This window comes from Callorhinus ursinus, unplaced genomic scaffold, assembly GCF_003265705.2.
Source record: "Callorhinus ursinus isolate GAN/ISIS: 27379988/994484 unplaced genomic scaffold, GSC_fseal_2.0 scaffold10, whole genome shotgun sequence".
NCBI lineage: Eukaryota > Metazoa > Chordata > Mammalia > Carnivora > Otariidae > Callorhinus > Callorhinus ursinus.
Window position 1 is genome coordinate 58,935,592 of NW_027397072.1, and position 21,181 is coordinate 58,956,772.

A 21,181-nucleotide genomic window follows, 5' to 3' on the forward strand; every position below is an offset into this window, starting at 1 on the left:
GAACCTGGATAAAGGTTAATCAATTTTGTTGATCTTTTCAAAGAACCAGTTCCTGGTTTCATTGATGTTTTCTATTGTTTTACAGTCTGTATTTCATTTACTTCTGCTCACATCTTTATTGTTTCCTTCCTTCTACTAGCTTTAGATTTTGTTCTTTTTCCTAGCTCTCTTAGGTATAAAGTTAGGTTGTCTAAAATTTTTGTTTCTTGTGGTAGGCCCGTATCACTCTGAAGTTCCCTCTTAGAACAGCTTTTGCTGCATCCCGAAGATTTTGAACTGTTTGTTTTTTGATTTCTTCTTTGATTTTTTTTTGTTGACTAATTGTTTTCTAGCATGTTTTTTAGCCTCCACATATTTGTTTTTCCAGTTTTTTTCTTGTGATTAATTTCTAGTTTCATAGTGTTATGGTCAGAAAATATCAAATGATACCAATCTTCTTTTTACTGAGACTTGTGGCCTAACTTGTGATCTATCCTGGAAAATGTTTCATGTGCACTTGAAAAGTATGTATATTCTGTTGTTTTTGGATGGAATATTCTGTATGAATCTGTTAATAAGTCCACCTGGTCTAATGTGTCATTCAAAGTCAATGTTTCCTTGTTGATTTTCTGTCTGGATGATCTATCCTTTGATGTAAGTGTGGTATTAAAGTTCCTTACATTATTGTATTACTGTCAATATTTTTCATTATGTTTGTTTGTATTTCCTTTATGTATCTATGTACTCCAGTGTTGGGTGCATAAGATATATACAACTATTATATCCTCTGGTTGGATTGATCCCTTTATCATTATGAAATACCCTTGTCTCATGCTGAATTTTTTTAAAAGTCTTAATTTTTCTGATATAAGTATTGCTATTTTTTTTGTTTGTTTCCATTTGCATGGTATACATTTTCTGTCCCTTCACTTTCTCTGTATGTGTCATTAGGTCTGAAGTGAGTCTCTTGTAGGCAGCACATATATGAGTTTTGTTATATTTTTTTAATCCATTCATTCACCCTCTGTCTTTTGGAGTGTTTAGTCCATTTAATTTAGCATAATTACTGATGAGAACGTACTTACTGCCATTTTGTTACTTGTTTTCTGGTTGTTCTTGTAGTTCTCTGTTCCTTCTCTTCTCTTGTGATTTCATGGCTTTCTTTAGTGTTATGCTAGGCTTTATTTTTTGTGTATTATAGGTTTTTGCTATATGGTTACCATTATGTATATAGCAGTCTATATTAAGTTGATGTTTGTATAAGTCCAAACACATTCTAAAAGCACTAAATTTTTACTCGCCCCTGCATGTTTTATGTATATGATGTCATATTTTACAATTTTTCTGTGTATCTCGACTGGTTTTTGTAGGTATATTTGCTCTTAACTGCATTTGTGTTTTAACCTCCATCCTGGTTTTATAGTGGATCTTTTATTACCTTTACTGTGTGTTTACTTTTCCCGTGAAATTTTTTCCTTTACGATTTTCTTATTTCTAGTTATGGCTTTTTCTTTCCACCCAAAGAATTCCCTTTAACATTTCTTCTAACTCTGTGTTTGTTTCTCTGTATTAGAAAATTAGACACATTTCCTGGTCTTGAAAGTGGTGGCCTTGTGTAGGAGAGGTCCTGTGGTGCTCTATAGTGCAATCCCATTGGTCACCAGGACTAGGACCCTAGGGGTGTCTGCTGTGTGGCCACATGCACCCTGCAGTTGTGAATGAGCCAGGTGTGTCTTCAGACAAGCCTGCTGGCCCACTTTGCCTGCTGTGGGTGCACCAGACAGGGACTGGTCTCTGTGCTGTTGAGACGCTTGTAGGTGGGCAGGGTCAGTGGTCAAGCTAGCTGTCCATAATTAGCCACTGCACAGCTGCAGGTACACTGAATGGCAGAACTTGCTTTCTGCATGGCCAACCGAGAGGCTTTTGTTGATGGGCAAGGTGAGCAGTGAGACTAGAAACCTGCAGTTGCAGGTGTACCAAGCAGCAGGTCTTTCTCCCTGCACAGCCACTTAAAAGGCTTGGCTGTTCGAACTGCTGGCACACTGGTATGTGGGGTTGTCTTACACTCTCAGCGGGGCAGGTGCCACTTTGCAATGGTGCTGGTCCCTGCCATGGCTACTTGCAGGATGTGGCATAGCAGGAGCCACTTTGGATGGATGCCTGTTGAGGCAGGCAGATCCATGTAGAACACAGGGGTGGGCTTGCCAGTGCTGGCAAGGTAGGTGGAGAGTGTTACCACTGGCTCCCACAAGTGTCCAGCTAGTTTGGGAGAGAGGAAAAGAAAGGACACCTGCCAGCACTTTTGCTCCTGGAGAAATATCCTGAAGAGTCCCTTCCCTTTCAGTGCCTATTCTGAGATGAGTAAAGAAATCTTTGTGTATATTTCAGGCACTTTTCAAACTGCTGCTTCTGTGCTGTGTCTCTGGCCAAGTTATTAGGCTCACTCTTTAATGGTGGGGACTGAGTTTACAGTCATCCTTCAGCGTTCCCAGAGTTAGGCCCACTGATGTTTAAAGAACCCAGATTTAAGCTGCACTGATTTTCGAAGTTAGATGTTATGGAGACTCCTCTTCCCAGTGCCTGAATACCTGATGTGGGGTCTGATCCTCTCCTTTCTCCCTGCTTTTGGTGTTCCTCCGATTTGTGTTTAGTCTTGCGGAGGGTCTGGTTCCCAACTGTGTCTCTGCCCCTCCTACCCGTTACAATGTGGCTTCCTCTCTACAATTAACTGCAGAAGGTCTGTTCTGCCAATCTGCAGGTTGTTTTCAGTTAGGTGCTTAAATGTAGCTGTTAGTGTTCATGGGATGAGATCCTCAAGATCCTCCTACTCCACCAACTTCCTTGAACCTCAACTTTACCAGGTATTTTAAGGGAAATTGCACTAACCGAATATTGACATTTTTACAGTATTGAATATTTGCAGCCATGAATGTGGTATCGCTCTTCATTTAGAAAGGTCTTTGATGTTTGCCAATGATACCTGGTAATTTCTCATAGTTGTCTAATACTTCTTATATTTATTCCTCTGATCTTATTTTGTGTTGTTTGATTTTCAAAAACTTCAATGAGATACAGTAGACATATAACATTGTGTAAGTTTAAGGTGCACAACATGTTTCTGATACACAGAATGCAATATGATTACCACCAAAGCAGTATTAACTAACACCTCTATCATCACATGATTACCATTTCTTTTTTGTGATGAGACTTAACTCTTCTCTTTTAGCATTTTTAAGTAAAATGTAGTACGATTAACTATAATCACAATTCTGTGCATTAGATTCCCCAAAACCTATTTCTTATCAATGGAAATTTGTACCCTTTGATCAACATCTCAATTCTCCCACGCCCACCCCCTGGCAACCAGTATTCTACTAATTCTGTAAGTTAAGGTTTTTAAGACTTGTGGTACATTATTTGTCTTCCTCCGTCTGCAGACTTATTTCACTTAACATAATGCTCTCAAGGGCCATCCATGTGGTTGCGAATGGTAGGATTTCCTTCTTCTCATGGCTCAATTTATACATATATATCAACTTGTATATACATATATATACACACACACATACATATTGCCTCTTCTTTATCCACTCATCCATTGATGAACACTTAGGTGTTTGCCTGTCTTGGTTATTGTGAATACTGTAATAAACATGGGAGTGCAGTTATTTTTCATTTCCTTTGTATATATACCAAAAAGTATGACAGCTGGATTACATGGTAGTTCTGTTTTCGATTTTTTGAGGAACCTCCATACTGTTCTCCACATTACCTGCACCAATTTACATTCTCACCACCAGGGTTCCCTTTTCTCTATATCATCACCAACACTTATTCTCTTTCTGATGCTAGCCATTCTGACAGGTGTGAGGTGCTATCTCATTGTGGTTTTGATGTGCATTTCCCTGGTGATTAGTGATGCTGAGCACATTGTCATGACCTTGTTGGCCTTCTGTATGTCTGTCTTCTGCTAATATTTTATTCAGATTGGATTTCTTTGTTATTAAATTGTGAGTTCTCTGTATATTTTGGATATTAACTCCTTATCAGATACATGGATCGCAAATAATTGGCTTTTCATTTTTGGACTATTTCTTTTGCTGTGCAGCAGCTCTTTAGTTTGATGTAGTTCCACTTATTTGTTTTTACCTTTGTTGCTTACACTTTTGGTATCATTTAGAAAAATATCGTTGCCAAGACCCATGTCAAAGAGCTTTTCCCTGTGTTTTCTTCTAGGAGTTTCTGTCATAAGACTACACCTATGTGTTAAAGTCTGGGAAGCATCTTCAGTGGGGTAATCATACACCCAGTGAAACACCTGTAACTATAAAAGTAATAGCCATTTGAGGGGAGAGCTAACAGGTTATGCGTTACAATGATACTTATAGAATAGTATTTAGCAGAAGAAAATAGCAAAATGGGGAACCATCTTCCTCTATATAATCCACATATTCACAGAAATGGAAATATTTTTAAAACTCTATTCAAAGACAATTTGCAGCTGCACTTAATGTGCCTGTCTACATATTTGCATATAAAGAAATTCTTCCAAATGCATTATCTTTCCAAATATACTTATCGTATATGATCTTTCATATCTCTGCTATAAAGGCTGCAGCCTTTATAATTTGCCATCCCCCTTTAAAATACATTTTAAACTTCTGATATAAAAGCTTATGTGTGATATAAAAGCTTAAAGGAGAACTTTAAAGAATGCAATATTAAATATATAGTACAAAAATGACAAAGAATACTCATTATCACCCAGAGAAAACTGATATTACTCTGCTTTTTACTAAGCATATATTTAACAAAATTCAAATCATTTATCTTCCTTTTTGTTACCAACGGTATGTTGTGATGGTGTTCCCATATCATTAAAAATCATTCAGAAGCCTGATTGCTAATGTTATCTTAACTGTCTTTTTGACTTTACTATAAAATCATGGTACCATGGCAAAAACTGTATAAAATATTCAGGACATGATACATAGATGAATGTAAAACTTTGCTCTTATACTTAAAATACCTCATTATTTATATAAAATGCTGCTAAAATTAATCTACAAAAGAAGTTTTAAGTTCTACAATTTAAAATCGGGCTTAACTGTTTACCTATACTGCTTGAGAGGCCACATCCTATTACTCGTTTGACTTAGGAGAGTCATTCATGCCAACCTACCTCTGGCTCCACTTCACCTGTCTTCTCTTTATTGTGTCGTGATGTCAGGTTTGATCTATACCTTCCTATCCCTAGGCATCTTTGCCTAAAGATATAACCCTAAACCCTTCATGATTATAAGCACATCAAAGACTAACTGCTTTGCTTAGCTGCAGAGGCCTACACAAGACTATTACTTGTATAACAAAAGAGATTTATAGTTTTCAGTGAAGTTCCTTAGAATGCATGTGTATCCAACCTCTGTTGCTTTCTTTGTGGCAACAGAACACCGTCAGTCACAAAATGTGCCATGTTAAATAATACCAGTTCTTAATTACCTTAAGTATAGATTTTCTCTAAATTAGGTATTTATTTTCAGGTCAGACCTTTCCATCATTTAAACAGTTAAATAGTATTCAGAACTCAAAATATTTTAACTATATAATGAAACACGATGTCATCTTTTCAGAACTCACCTTGTCATAAATTGACACTTAGCAAAAAATGTTAATAGTCTTTTCCTGCGGAAAAAGGAGCAAGTATTACACTATTTGGGTTTCAACCCTACTTTTTCTCTTCTTCAGAAAGGAGTCAATGTTTCAAGCATTCTTCTTTCTTTTACTTATTTTCAGAATAGTAAATTATGCTGATCTAGGACAGAATTATTGCCAATTAAATTTTCTGTAAGTAAATAATGAAAGAATTTTACTTGAGGATTGGTATGTAATATTAAGAATAGCTAATGAAACCATAAAGTTAAGAATAAATAGAATATGTGCTAATTTGGCCAGTGTAGAATACAACAAAAGTATCCTCTATCAATAATCCCAAAATGTGGATGGACAAATAGATTCATGCAGTTATATGCTATAAACTTTAAGAATACCAGGGTGGTAGTCAGGAAAGTTAAGTTCTAGTTTTGGCTAAACTAGTCAAGACTAACCATCTGACATTTTTTAAAAGTTACTTTTCTGTGTCTTCATTTGCTCATGTATAAAATAAAGAGAGAACTAGAAGAGTCTAAATCTTTTTCAGCACTAAAACTTTATGCATATGATTAGGTGACCAGGTAGAACCCAATCAGGATGCTAAAGAATTCTAGACAACATACAACTCTAAAACAAAATCATTTCTTCAGATCTACCTAATTGTACAACCCATATTGAAAAAAATTAGTTTGAATATTCTCTTAGGGGAATTTGCTTTATTCAAAAGATTCTTTTGGATTAAATCCTCATATATATGCTTGTTTTGCTACAATAAATTTCAATATAAAGTAACATCAAGGTGCCAAAGCACAGAAGCTAATATAGGAACTGAATAATTTCTAAATAAACGATGATTTCACATATTAGCTGATAAAAATCGTAAAATTGATTACTTTTCAGCTGAATTTGGACCTCTTACACTTACTTTGCATGTATAAAATTCTCTATGTGTCAGAATTTATATCAATTCTTAAGGTCACATTTCTGTACCCTTACCATGCCCCCTGGAAACCACTGTTCACAAAACAGTGTTATATAGTTGATCTATAAAGTTTATGAGTTAAAAACATACATCTGTTTTATCAAAATTAAGTAGTATTTTTACCTCCTTTTAATCATTTTAAAGTTTACAAAATGGCTTCATTTTACCATAAATCTATATTCCTAAGGGAATCAGGGAACAATCAGGTTCTTTTTTTTTATTATGTTATGTTAATCACCATACATTACATCATTAATTTTTGATGTAGTGTTCCATGATTCATTGTTTGCATATAACACCCAATCAGAGTTTTTATAGTCAGTTCCCAGAGGCATAACGAAAATAAAATGCCCTACGTTCCCAGATCTAATCATCCTTATAGTTTGCTGTGAGGTAGAATTTAGTTTAAAGCTGATCTATTTCAGCTCCTACCATGCACATACATACACACCTTTCAAGAAATGTAGATGTCAGGAATTCAGAAAGTATTCTAGTGATGCATTAGTGTGGGCTTCTATGGCCTTGCAAGAGCTGGGAAGAGATACACTGAAAGTTCAGTGACACCATGTTGGTAGCTTGAAAATGGCCACGGTAGGAGTACTCACGTCACAGAAATAAGCAAATTGGGGTTGTTGTTGGTTTTTTTTGCTTTTGTTTTGGTTATTAATCATTTAAGAGAACATCACTGAGGTCATCCCAGGTTATAGTTCATGAGAGCAGAATTTCCCCCTATCAAAGATCTATAACTGTACCTGATTTTATAACTACCAGAACTGAATAAAATTTTTAACATTCATATATCCTTCTCCAACTTCCTATAATTTGATTGGAAGGATAAGAGAGGGAGTAAGCTCCATATCATGTATAATTTATTGCATGTCTTTGAACCTGTTTAACAGTGTTGTCCAATAGAAACAATGCAAGCCATATATAAAATTTTCAACTACAACTTCAAGTACATCTCAAATCAGATGTTAAATTTATCACTGGAAACACTTCAACTGCATTTAGAATTCATAAAATTTACAGTTGAAGTAGTTTCCAGTACCCAGGTTGGTCCACACATTTTTTTTCTTTTTTAATAATTATTAAACTGAGTATCAGTTTTTAACTTTAAATTATTTAAAATTAAGTAAAATTTAAAAGTTACTTCCTCAGTCATACTAGCCACCTTTCAAGAGTTCACCAGCCACACATACTAGTGGTTAACGGACTGGTCAGTGTAGCTCTGTGGCATCTGTACTGTAGAAGTTTCCCAGAGGCTTGGGCCTTATTCTGTGCCAGCTTAAAGCTTGCAATCAAATGAATTATTTCACTTTTCAGTGCCTCAGTTTTCTGAGACAATAATAACCTTAGTAGAATAATGAATTAATAGTTATAACTAATAATAAAAGTTCTAATGATTGCTATAATTATGAAATCACTCATAGGATACAACAGAGACCATTTTTGTCATGTTATGTTATTTAAACAACTAATCATCAAATAGCTGCATTTTGAAGAAGAGTTAACATCGTCAGGTGTTAGTAGCAATAAATGCTAAGCATTTATAGAGTGTTTTCCATCTTAGAGGGGCTTTACAAATTGTAATTACACAAAGAACATATCATTTTTGTTAGAAGTGAATTCCTGAGGGGCACCTGGGTGGCTCAGTTGGTTAAGCGACTGCCTTCGGCTCAGGTCATGATCCTGGAGTCCCGGGATTGAGTCCCACATAGGGCTCCCTGCTCAGCAGGGACTCTGCTTCTCCCTCTGACCCTCCCCCCTTCTCATGCTCTCTCTCTCTCTCTCTCTTTCATTCTCTCTCAAATAAATAAATTTAAAAAAAAGAATTAAAAAAACGTGAATTCCTGAGGCCAAAGATCTTTCTGCTCAACAAAAACCTTCAATACAGTTGTCATACACTCTATACTACAAAAGTTCAAGTGTTAAGGTCTTATTCCTGAGTGATGAACAGGACAAAATATTCATATTAAGTAACTTTTCTGATCCTGAGTACCATAATAAACCAATCCCAATGGAAAAAATGGTACTTCTATAATGTTCATGACTTGTTTGTTTTCTGCAAAACTCACAAAAGTCCAGTACAGCTCTCTTGATTACACAAAATGAATTTTTAAATCTCATTTTTATGGTACTTAACCTCTAAACTGCCATCAGAACCATAATAATACCATCCATTTTTACTGGCTTTATAGTTTTCCAAGTGCTTACCTGCATCATTTTATTATCTCAACAACCTACAAGATAAACAGGACAGGTGTTGTTAGGCCCATTTTGGGGATGATACTCAAAAAGGCTAAGAGATTTGCTCATAGTTACACAGTGATCGGTGCAAGAGCTGGAGCCAGAATACAGGTATTATGAATTTTAGTCATAATTTAGTAAATGCTTACTAGATGTTAGAGAATATGTTGAACATGGTGCATTACTTCATTTAATGGTCATGACAATCTTGCAACATATCTGGTTTACAGATGAAGAAAGTATGATGCAGAGAGATTGTTACACATAGGTCTTTTTTACCTCAAAGCATATGTCCTTAACTTCTCTACTACGCTGAATCTAAAAATGGGAGTATTATCAGGGTAAGAGAATAAAGGAACCAATCTTCATTAAAAATAAAAATACTACTATTGCCAGCACATGTTATTTGCCAATTGCGGTGTTATGCTCTGCAATCACTGTTGTATTTCACATTTCTAACAACCATAAGAGATATTACTTTCCTCATTTACAAATGAGGATACAGAGACTCAAAGTTTGAGATGCAGAACTTAAAACCATTCTTGTTTGACTCCAAATCTCATATTCTGAACCAGTTTGCATTCTGCTTTTTTATTTCAAGTTCACTGCTATTTCCCTTATTCCTTACTGCCTAACATTGCTTGTTACTTATTTTTTAAGTTATTTTGCCTTTTTGGTTTTTGTGAGAAGTTTTGGGGCAGTAAAGAAGGATAGCAAAAAAAGGTTTTCTCTGTTATCTTTGGTTACCATATTATACTAACAGTGCCAAAAGTGAGTACTTACACCTTTTTCATAGCATAGTGCAGGAAAATAGCTTTGAGCACAAGCTCATGCAATCTCTCTTATACCTTTGAAACTGAATTTCTTTACCTTAGACTTTGAGCTGTTAAATAGTTCCTTCACTTATTAAATGGTAAACTGCCATTTCTCCAGAACTAAAAGAAAATGACTTGTCCATGTAGTGGATATTTTGAAACCTATATAACAAAATATGAGATAAGAGGACTAAGCACTCTAAAAACTCTGCCTAATGTAGCTAAATGATTTACGTTATTGGAAACTATTGAGCGTTTGTTAAGCCTGATTACTTTTACTCAGAAAAATTTTTTCCTGCACTAAATATCCAACACTTAATTTTGCCTTAGCAATTAGAAATAAAATTGCTTACGTTAACATACCATTTGTTATGAAAAATGTCATGAAGACCGGAACACCATAAATACTTCCCGCATAAATTTTCTGTTAAAATTCAATTACTTTATTCTTTTTAATTTTCCTAAATTTCATGTGTAATAGAGAGTTGCCATGTTCCTGATAAATTGCCTCTAAGAAGGAAGTAAAAAAAACTTGAGCACATACATGTATACCCAAGGGCAAAGGAAAAGACAAAATGTGAAAGAGAAACATGTTGTTTCTAGTAAAACTCTTTCCTTATCTAGAATTAGGTGCATTCATAAATGTACACACTAGAAAAATGTTCAGAGATGACTATTAAATTTTTATAAAATTTATAGTTTTCCCAAGCTAATAATCTGGACATTTGGAACACAATCATTTAAGCAGAAGAAACAACTGGCAAATATTTTCATGTCAGGTGGTATGCATGCTAAGTTTATAACCTTTCTTCTGTTTACTCAATGTAAGGTAACTTGATGTGACAGGGTATGACATATCACAAAGATGACTCAGGTCAGGAATTTCAAGAAATCTTAAAAACAAAAAATTTAAAAAGTGTTTAAATAAATAGTATCTTAAAGATCTATAGAATATGATGAATAATAGGAAAAAAGACTATAAAGAATTAACTTCAAATGCTTAAGAAAGTCTTTCACTCAGAAAAAAGGAAATATTTGGCAATGAAGGTAGGGGAGGAATCTCTAGGGTCCTTTACTGTTGGAGTACCTACCAGCAGATATATCTATTTATTTAGTGTTCCCATATTTATTTGTTGACCAGACAAATCAAATGCTGAATTTGTTTCTATCGCCTACAATTCCTTTTCTTCTAAAGCCTTTGCAGTTATTTCAATGTCATTATACACTCCTATCCCAAAGCATGGGGTTTCAACAAAGAATATGGTTAGATCATAATATTTACTTCCAAGGGGCTTAATTTTGTTTCTAGCATAGGAAAATGAGTGTGTCCTTTTTGAAGTAAACATTAAAATATATATTTGGAGGGCTGTACATGCTGTAAATGCTCAACTCAGTGAACACACTCATATAACTATAATCCAGATAAAGAAATTGAACTTTCTCAGCACCCCCAAAAGGCTTCCTTGTCCCCCTCTTCTCATGCCTCCAAAGGATAAACACTCCTGACTTTTAGTACTACAAATCAGTTTTACCTGATCTTGTAAGGGAATCCCACATCCTTATCTAAAAATAGGTGCAGTCATAAATATATGTACTGCAGTAATGTACAGAGATGAATATTAGGGTCTTTTCTGGGGATGGTTGGGGTCTGACATTTAACAGTGTTTGTGAAATGCACCCATACATTTATGTATATTATTCTATCATATACAACTATGTACCACAATTTATTTACTTATTTTGTCATCAAATGTGAAACATTTGGGTTGTTTTCAGTTTGGGGTTCTTACAAATACTCTTCTTCATGTCATTTGCAAATATACCTATTTCTGCATACATTCAACTTGAGTATATACCTCCAAAGATTTCTCCAGAATAGCTGAAGCAGTGTACATTATTATTATCAGTACATGAGAATTCCAGGTCATCCCACCCTTGCCAACACTTGTTATCCCCTGCCACAATTTTACTCATTCTGGAAGGTATATTACATTGTAGATTTAATATTTATTTTCCCTGATGACTCATGAAGTTGAATATTGTTTTGTATGTTTACTGAAAATGTAGATATATGTGTAGTGAAGTGCCTTTCAAGACTTCTGATCATTGTTCTATTATCCTTTTTATGATTTTCAAATATTCTGATACAAATCCATTATTGGATATATTATAGAACAGTTATTTTGTCATATTCTTGGACTGCCTTTTTAAATATTCTTTTGAGAACAGAAGTTTTTAGTATTAATGTACTCCAATTTATGTACTACAAAGTGCCCATTTTTTCCACTATGCTTATTACATTGTGTGCCCTGTTCTAAAGTCTTAAGAAAAACTCTAAGGTCTTGAAGAGATTTCTTATGTCTTCTTTAAGATCTTTATTTTACTCTTCATATTTAGGTCTGTAATCCATCTAAAATTGATTTTTATATACACTGTGGGGCACGGTTTTAGAAATTGATGTTTTAACCAAATAGATATCCGAATAACCCAGCACTATTTATTTAAAAGGTAATCCTTTCTCCACTGCAGTGCCACCTTTATCGTAAGTCAGGTTACTACATTATATCTTTCACCATTATCACTGTTTCCATTACTACAGATTTGTAAAAGGTCTGGATTTCCAGTAATATAAGTCTTTTAGCTTTGTTGTTCAGAATTGCCTTGACTATTTGTTGGTCCCTTGCAATTTCCATTTCCATTTTATAATCAATTTTCAATTTACATGGAAAAAAAACACGGTTAGGACTCTAACTGGGTTTGCATTGAATTTTAAAAAATATAGAGAACTGGTATGCTGAGAACATTTAACCATCCACATGTTATATATCCTCTTCAATCTAACTTATATTTCATAATTTTCCATGTAGAGGTCTTACATGTCTTTCCTTAAATTTATTTCTAAGTATTTAGGATATTTATGCTCTTATAAATAGTATATTTTTGAGGTTCATTTTCTGTAGACTTATTAAAAAATCATACTGAGGTATTCTTGACATACAATGTTACTTTAGTTTCAGCTGTAAAACATAGTCATTCAAAAAGTCTATACATTATGCTGTGCTCACCACAAAAGTAGTTACCATCTGGGTGCCTGGGTGGCTCGGTTGGGTGACTGCCTTAGGCTCGGGTCATGGTCCTGGAGTCCCAGGATCGAGTCCCGCATCGGGCTCCCTGCTCGGCAGGGAGTCTGCTTCTCCCTCTGACCCTCCCCCTTCTCATGCTCTATCTCATTCTCTCTCTCAAATAAATAAAATCTTTAAAAAAAAAAAGTAGTTACCATCTGTTACCTTACAATGTGATTGCAATACCAAACGATGAATGACTTATCCATTCCATAATTGGAAGCATCTATCTTCCACTCCACTTCACCCATTTTGCCCAGGCCCCATCCCTATCACCTCTGGCAACCACTAGTTGTTCTGTATTTATAGGTCTGTTTCTGCTTTTTGTTTATTGAGTGAAATAATATGTATAAATAATATATATAATATGTGTAACATGTAATATGTAATTTGTCTTTCTCAGTCTTATTTCATTTAGCATAATACCCACTAATTTTATCCATGTTGTTACAAAAGGCAAGATCTCATTCTTTTCTATGGCCAGTATTCCATTGTGTGTGAGTGTATATACACACACACACACACACACACACACACTCACTCCACGTCTTTATCGATTCATCTATTAATGGGTATTTTGGTTGTTTCCATATCTTGGCTATTGACAATAATGCTGCAATAAACGCAGAGGCGCATTTATCTTTTTAAATTAGTGTTTTATTTTAAAGAAATATACAGTTATGGCATTACTGGGTCATATGGTATTTCCATGTTTAATTTTTTGAGGACTCTCCATACTTTCACAATGGCTGCACCAATTTACATTCCCACAAGCAGTGCATGAGCGTTCCTTTTTCTCCACATCTTCACCAACATTTGTTATTTTGTGTCTTTTTGATAGCAATTCTAACAAGTGTAAGGTGATACCTCATGGGTTTTGATTTGCATTTCCCTGATGATGAGTTGCTTTTCATGTGTATGCCATGTATGTCTTCTTAGGAAAAATGTCTGTTAAGATCCTTTGTCCATTTTTTAATAAAATTGCTTCTTTTTTGGTGTTGGGTTGTATAAATTATTAATATATTCTGGATATTAACTGCTCTTCAGATATATCTTTGCGAATACCTTCTCTCAATCACTAGATTACCTTTTCATTCTGTTGACAGTTTCCTTCGCTGTACAGTAACTTTTTATTTTGGTGTAGTCCCAATAGTTTTTGTTTTTGTTTCCCTTGCCTAAGGAGACATAGCTAGAAAAATGTTGCTATGGCTGATGTCAGAGAAATTTACTACCTGTACTCTCTTCTAGGATTTTTTTGGTTTCAGGTCTCACATTTACATCCTTACACCATATACAAACAAAATTAAAATGGATTAAGGATCAAGTTTCATTCTTTTCCATGTAGTTATCCACTTTTCCCAACACCATTTGTTGAAGAGACTATCTTTTCCCCATTACATATTCTTGCCTTCTTTGTTAAAGATTAACCATATAAGCGTGGGTTTATTTCTGAGTTCTCTATTCTGTTCCATGGATCTTTGTGTCTGTTTTTGTGCCAGTACCATATGGTTTTGATTCCTACAGCTTTATAGTATATCTTGAAATCTGGGATTGTGATATCTCCAGGTTTGTTCTTTCTCAACATTGCTTTGGCTATTGGGAATCTTTTGTGGTTCCATATAAATCTTATTTGTTCTAGTTCTGTGGAATATGCCATTGGAATTTTGATAGGGATGGCACTGAATCAGTATATTGCTTTTGGTATTATGAACATTTTAAACAATACTTGTTCTTCCAGTCCATAAGCATGGAATATCTTTCATCAGTGTTTTATAGTTTCCAGAGTACAGGTCTTTCACCTTCTTGGTTAAGTTTATTCCTAGGTATTTTACTGTTTTTGGTGCAAATATAAATGGATTGTTTTCTTAATTTCTCTACTATTTTGTTATTGGTGCATGGACATGCAACTGATTTCTGTGTATTAATTTTGTGTTCTGAAACTTTATTGAATTCATTTATTACTTTTAATAGTTTTTTATTGGAGTCTGTAGGGCTTTCTATGTATGGTATCATGTCATCTGGAAATATAGTGAAAGCTTTACTTCTTCCTTACCAATATGGATGCCTTTTAAATTCTTTTTCCTGTCTGACTACTACACCTAGGACTTCCAGTACTCTGTTGAATAAAAGTGGCAAGAGTAGACATTCCAGTTTGTGATCTGAGTGGAAAAGCTCTCTGTTTTTTACCATTGAGTGTGCTTAGCTGGAGTTTTTCATATATGGCCCTTATTATGTTATATTCCCTCTAAACCCACATTGTTTTCTTTTAAAGATTTTATTTATTCGACAGAGAGTGACTGAGCACAAGCAGGGGGAGCAGCAGAGAAAAGGAGAAGTAGTCCCCTGATGAGCAGGGAGCCCGATGCAGGGCTCGATCCCAGGACCCCAGGATCATGACCTGAGCTGAAAACAGATGCTTAACCAACTGAGCCACCCAGGCACCCCTAAACCCACATTGTTGAAAGTTTTTATCATGAAGTTGAATCTTGTCAAGTGCATTTTCTGCATCTATTGAGATGATCAGATGATTTTTACCATTTGTTAATGTGGTGTATCACATTTGTTGATTTGTGAATATTGAACCATCCTTGCATCCCTGGAATAAATCCCACTTGATCATGGCAAATGATCCTTTTAATGTATTGTTGAGTATGCTTTGCTAATATTTTGTTGAGGATTTTTTCATCTATATTCATCAAGGATATTGGCCTGTAGTTTTCTTTTTTGTAGTGTCTTTGGTTTTGGAATCAAGGTAATGATGATCTCATAGAATATATTTGGCAGTTTTCCTTCCACTTCTTTTTTTTTGAGGGGGGGAAACAGATTGGGGAGAATAGGCATTAACACTTCCTCAAACATTTCATAGAATTCCCTGTGAATCCACCTGGTTCTGGACTTTGTTTGTTGGACATTTTTTGATTACCAGTTTAAGTAAGTTTGTTATTAGTAACTGATATATTCAGACATTCTATTTCTTCCTAATTCAGTTTTGGAAAATTGTATGTTTCTAAGAATTTATTCTAGAATTTCTTCTAGGTTGTCTAATTTGTTGCCATATAATTTTTTTTCGTGTAGTGTAGACTTGTTTTTCTTTTAAATCAGGCCATATAATTTATATACAAAAAAAGTAGTGGTGAAGCAGATCCATAAACCATTGAAATAAAGGGAGGCTCATGAGAAAGAGGTTAGAAGAATAGGATGAATCCCTAAGAGGCTGTGTTCCTTGAAACAGACGAAACATACTAACGAAATCTTAGTGGTTCTTTCTACTAAAACTCCACACCGAGATCATCTCTGAATTTGTTTCTGTTGTCTATCTCTTCCCTGTTTTTCAGTGGTATGATCTTATCTCCTGATTTTACTAGTAATATTTTATTAAATTCTATACCTTAAATCCAAAAAATTATAGAGGCTCCAGTTATATTCCTCTAGATAGGATTCTCCTTTTCCTCTGCTCAGCAAAAAAGTGAGGGATGATAACCTTAATACAATCAGAGACTGGGCTAAATTGAGACTTGCTTGTAGTTTTGGTAAAATTTAGTCTACCTCTGACCTTTCCCTATTCCTACTCTGTATATACATATGCACAAACATACATAATACATGTAACATTATTATATATTATGTAATACATATCTTTAAAATTAAACAGGTAATTTAAAAATTTTTAATCTAGATTTCTATTTGTTCTCAGAGAGAATGCTGGTGTGCTGCAAACTCTTTCATCCTACCTGAAAGCAAAATTTAGATTCTCTTTTACTTTCAAGTAATTTTAAAAATAACTTAAATATAGGGTCAATGACTTTTTTGTTGTGATAAAATATAAAATTAACTATTTTATTTCAAAGTGTACAAGTCACTGATTTTTAATATATGGGTCAGTGATATTTTGTGGAAGATTATAATTATCCTTAGATACATTGTATGTGATTTGTAAATACTGAAACTGTTGTATTTTAATAGGCAATTAAAAATTAGAAAAATAACATGAGTATAATGTACAGCAATAATTCATTTTTTCAAATGATTTCACTGGCCACTTAAACTATCAAGGTTGTAAAATAGAAAACGGAAAAGAAGTCCAAATAGACAAAACAGAGATCATAAAGTCCATGCACTAAACTAGACCTCATGTAACTTTATTCATTCAGAACTTATATTGAGAAACTTAAAGGCTTGTTTTTTCTAATCATAGTAGAAGAGGCTCATGGCAGTTATTAGACATAACAAGTGGAAGCCTAAGTGAGAACAGTGAGGAAAAAATAGAAAAATATTTTTAAAATCAAATCTAACATTTATGTTAACTATATTGGAGTTAAAAAAAAATTACAGCAAGCTGTGGCATATTCAGTAAACCCCAAGGACATAATTATACACATGTACTGTCCAAATTGATCTATGTTAAATATAATCCAAATCGAAACCTTAAATACACCAACAAATTGGACAACCTAGAAGAAATGGATTGATGGAATCATGAAGAAATAGAAAATCTGAACAGAACTATTGCTGGTAAGAAGATTCACTCACTAATCAGAACCCTTCCAACAAACACAAGTCCGGGACCAGATGGCTTCATTGGTGAGTTCTACTAGCATACTAATTAAATAATTAATATCAATCCTTCTCAATCCAAAAAATAAAAGAACAGGGATCACTTTGAAACTCATTTTACAAGGCCAGCATTACCCTGATACCAAAACCAGAGAAGGACACTATAAAAGAAAATAAAATTACAGGCCAATATCTGTTGAACATAGATGCAAAAATCCTCAACAAAATACTACAAATTGAATTCAATAATATATTAAAAGGATCATCATACACCTTCATCAAGTGGGATTTATTCCAGAGATTCAAGCATGATTCAATATCTGCAGATCAGTCAGTAGGACACATATTAATAAATGAAAGATAAAAATCATATCATCTGAATAGGTGCAGAAAGAGCATATGACAAAATTTGACTTCCATTTATGATAAAACTCTCAAGTGAGTATAGCAGGAACATATCTCAACATAATAATGGCCATATATGACAAATCCACAGCTAACTTCTTTCTCAGTGGTGAAAAGCTGAAACCTCTTTCTCTAAGATCAAAATCAAGAATGCCCACTCTCACCGCTTTGATTCAACATATTATCAGAGGTCCTCGTCCAAGTAATTAGGCAAGAAAAAGAAATAAAAGTTATCCAAATCAGAAAGGAAGAAGCAAAATGGTCTCTATTTGCAGATGACATGCGATTAAATATAGAAAACCCAAAGACGCTACCAAAAAAAAAAAAAAAAACCCAACTATTAGAACTAATAAACAAATTCAGTAAAGTTGCAGAATATAAAATCTATATATAAAAATCTCTTGCACTTAGGGCGCCTGGGTGGCCCAGTTGGTTAAGCGACTGCCTTCGGCTCAGTCATGATCCTGGAGTCCCGGGATCGAGTCCTGCATCGGGCTCCCTGCTCAGCAGGGAGTCTGCTTCTCCCTCTGACCCTCTTCCCTCTCGTGTTCTCTGTCTCTCATTCTCTCTCAAATAAATAAATAAAATCTTTAAAAAAAAAATCTCTTGCACTTCTATGCACTAATATTGATCAGAAAGAAATTAAGAAAACAATCCCATTTACAAGTGCACCAAAAAGAATAAAATGCTTAGGAATAAACAATCACAGAACTGAAAGACCTATACATTTAAAACTATAAGAAGGGCGCCTGGGTGGCTCAGTCGTTGGGCGTCTGCCTTCAGCTCAGGTCATGATCCCAGGGTCCTGGGATCGAGCCCCACATCGGGTTCCCTGCTCCGCGGGAGGCCTGCTTCTCCCTCTCCCACTCCCCGTTTCCATTCCCTCTCTCGCTGTGCCTCTCTCTGTCAAATAAATAAAATCTTAAAAAGCAAACAAAAAAACTATAAGACACTGATGAAAGAAACTGAAGATAACACAAATAAATGGAAATATAAATTATGCTCACGGATTGGAAAAATTATGTTGTTGTTAAATGTTAAAACCTGTTGTTGTTAAATGTTGTTAAAACCTCCATACTACCTAAAGCAAACTACAGATTCATTGTAATCACTTTCTAAATTCCAATGGCATTTTTCATAGAACTGGAACAAATAATCCTAAAATTTGTATGGAACTACAAAAGCCCCTGAATAGCCAAAGCACTCACTCAAGAAAAAAATACAAAGCTGGAGATACCACATTTTCTGGTTTTAGAGTATATTACAAAACTATAGTAATCAAAAGATTATGGTACTGGCATTAAAGCAGACACAAAGATCAATGGAACAGCATAGAGAGCCTAGAAATAAATTCATGCATATACATCAACTAATATTTGACAAGGGAGTTGAGAATACTCACTGGAGAAAAGGATAATCTCTTCAATAGGTGGTGCTGGGAAAACTGGACAGCCACATGCAAAAAAATGAAACTGGGGATGCCTGGGTGGCTCAATCGTTTAGCATTTGACTCTTGATTTGGGCTCAGTTATGATCTCAGGGTCCTGGGATTGGGCCCGGCATTGGACTCTGTGCTCAGTGGGGAGTCTGCTTGACATTCTCTCACTCTGCCCTTCACCCACTCCCTCTCAAATAAATAGATCTAAACACACACACACATACACACACACACTGGGCCATCATCTTACACCATACACAAAAATTAACTCAAAATGGATTAAAGCCTTGAACATAATGATCTGAAACCATAAAACTCTTAGAAGAAAACAGCTGATAAGCTTTTTGACATGAGTGATCGCAAAGATTTTTTTGGATTTGACACCAGAAGCAAAAGCAACAAAAGCAAAAATAAGGGGGACTACATCAAACTAAAAAGAAACCATCAACAAAATGAAAAGGCTACCTATAGAATGGGAGAAAATTTGCAAATAGTATATCTGATAAGGACTTAATGTCCAAAATACATAAAGAACTCATACAACTTAATAAAGTAAAAAAACAATCTGATTTAAAAATAGGTAGAAGATCTGAAGACATTTTTCCAAAGAAGACATACAGAGGGCCAACAGGTACATGAAAAGGTACTCAACATCTTTAATCATCAGGGAAATGCAAATCAAAACTACAATGAAATATCTATAATGAGATATCTACAATGAAGTATCTCACACTTGTGAGAATGGCTATTCCCAAAAAGACAAAAAATTAAGTGTTGGTGAGAATACAGAGAAAAGGGAACCCTTGTACACAGTTAATGGGAATGTGAATTGGTGCAACCACTATGGAAAACAGCATGGAATTCCTGAAAAAAATTAAAATAGAACTACTGTATGATCCAGCAATTCTATTTATGGGTAGTTATCCTAAGGAAACAAAGCTTACTTGAAAAGATACCTGTACCACCATGTTTACTGCAACATTATAGTAGCCAAGATAAGGAAACTACCTAAGTGTCTATCAATGGATGAATGGATAAAGAAAATGTGGAGGCCTGTACAATGGAGTGTTTATTCATCTATAAACATAAAGGAAATCTTGCCATTTGCAACAACATAACATAATGCCCTCAAGTCCATCTAAGTGAAATAAGTCACACAATAAAATACAAATACCACATGATCTCACATATATGTGGACTCTAAGAAGAATGATTCTCAGAGAACAGACTGATGGTTACCAGAGGCGAGAGCTGGGCCAAACTGGTGAAGGTGGTCAGAAGGTACAAACTTCCAGTTATAAAATAAATAAATCCTGGAGATGTAATATAAAGCATGATGACTATATTTAACTGTACTGTGTTATATATCTGAAAGTTACAGAGTGACTAAATCTTATCAGTTCTCATAAGAAAAAAAACTGTGTGGATGTGCTATGGTGAGCGCTGTGAATTTTGCAAGACTGTTGAATCACAGATCTGTACTTCTGAAACAAATAACGCAACATATTTTAAGAAAAAAGGAAAAGAAGAAGATAACAGGAGAGGAAGAAAAGGGGAGTATGTCAGAGGGGGAGACGAACCATGAGAGATGATGGACTCTGAAAAACAAACTGAGGGTTCTAGAGGGTAGGGGGGTGGGGGGATGGGTTAGCCTGGTGATGGGTATTGAGGAGGGCACGTTTTGCATGGTGCACTGGGTGTCATGAACAAACAATGAATCATGGAACACTGCATCAAAAACTAATGATGTAATATATGGTGATTAACATAACAATAAAAAAAATTAAAAAAAGAAAAAAAACTGTGTGGTGATGTTAACTAATCTTATTTGGTAGTCATTTCACAATATTTATCAAATCATTATGTTGTATACCTAAAATAATACAATTGTTATATGTCAATTGTGTCTCATTAAGAGAGAATAAAAAATAACAATTTAAGCCATTACATAGTAATAATTTAATTGTCAATGTCTAAATGTATCAAC

The 21,181-nt window shown here is 34.7% G+C and overlaps 1 protein-coding gene across 5 annotated transcripts in view; it reads left to right on the plus strand.

The window, feature by feature from the left end:
- The window catches only part of WDPCP (WD repeat containing planar cell polarity effector), a 447,045-nt gene that overhangs the window by 319,054 nt on the left and 106,810 nt on the right, over positions 1-21,181 (plus strand). The window contains exon 18 of one of the 5 annotated variants that reach the window (XM_073897654.1): positions 15,070-15,401. The exons of the other annotated variants lie outside the window; for them this stretch is intronic. Within the exon in view, the coding sequence (XP_073753755.1) occupies positions 15,070-15,098 (29 nt within the window). The 3' untranslated portion in view covers positions 15,099-15,401. Of the gene's footprint in view, positions 1-15,069; positions 15,402-21,181 lie in introns of those variants that run through there. 5 annotated transcript variants of the gene reach the window in all.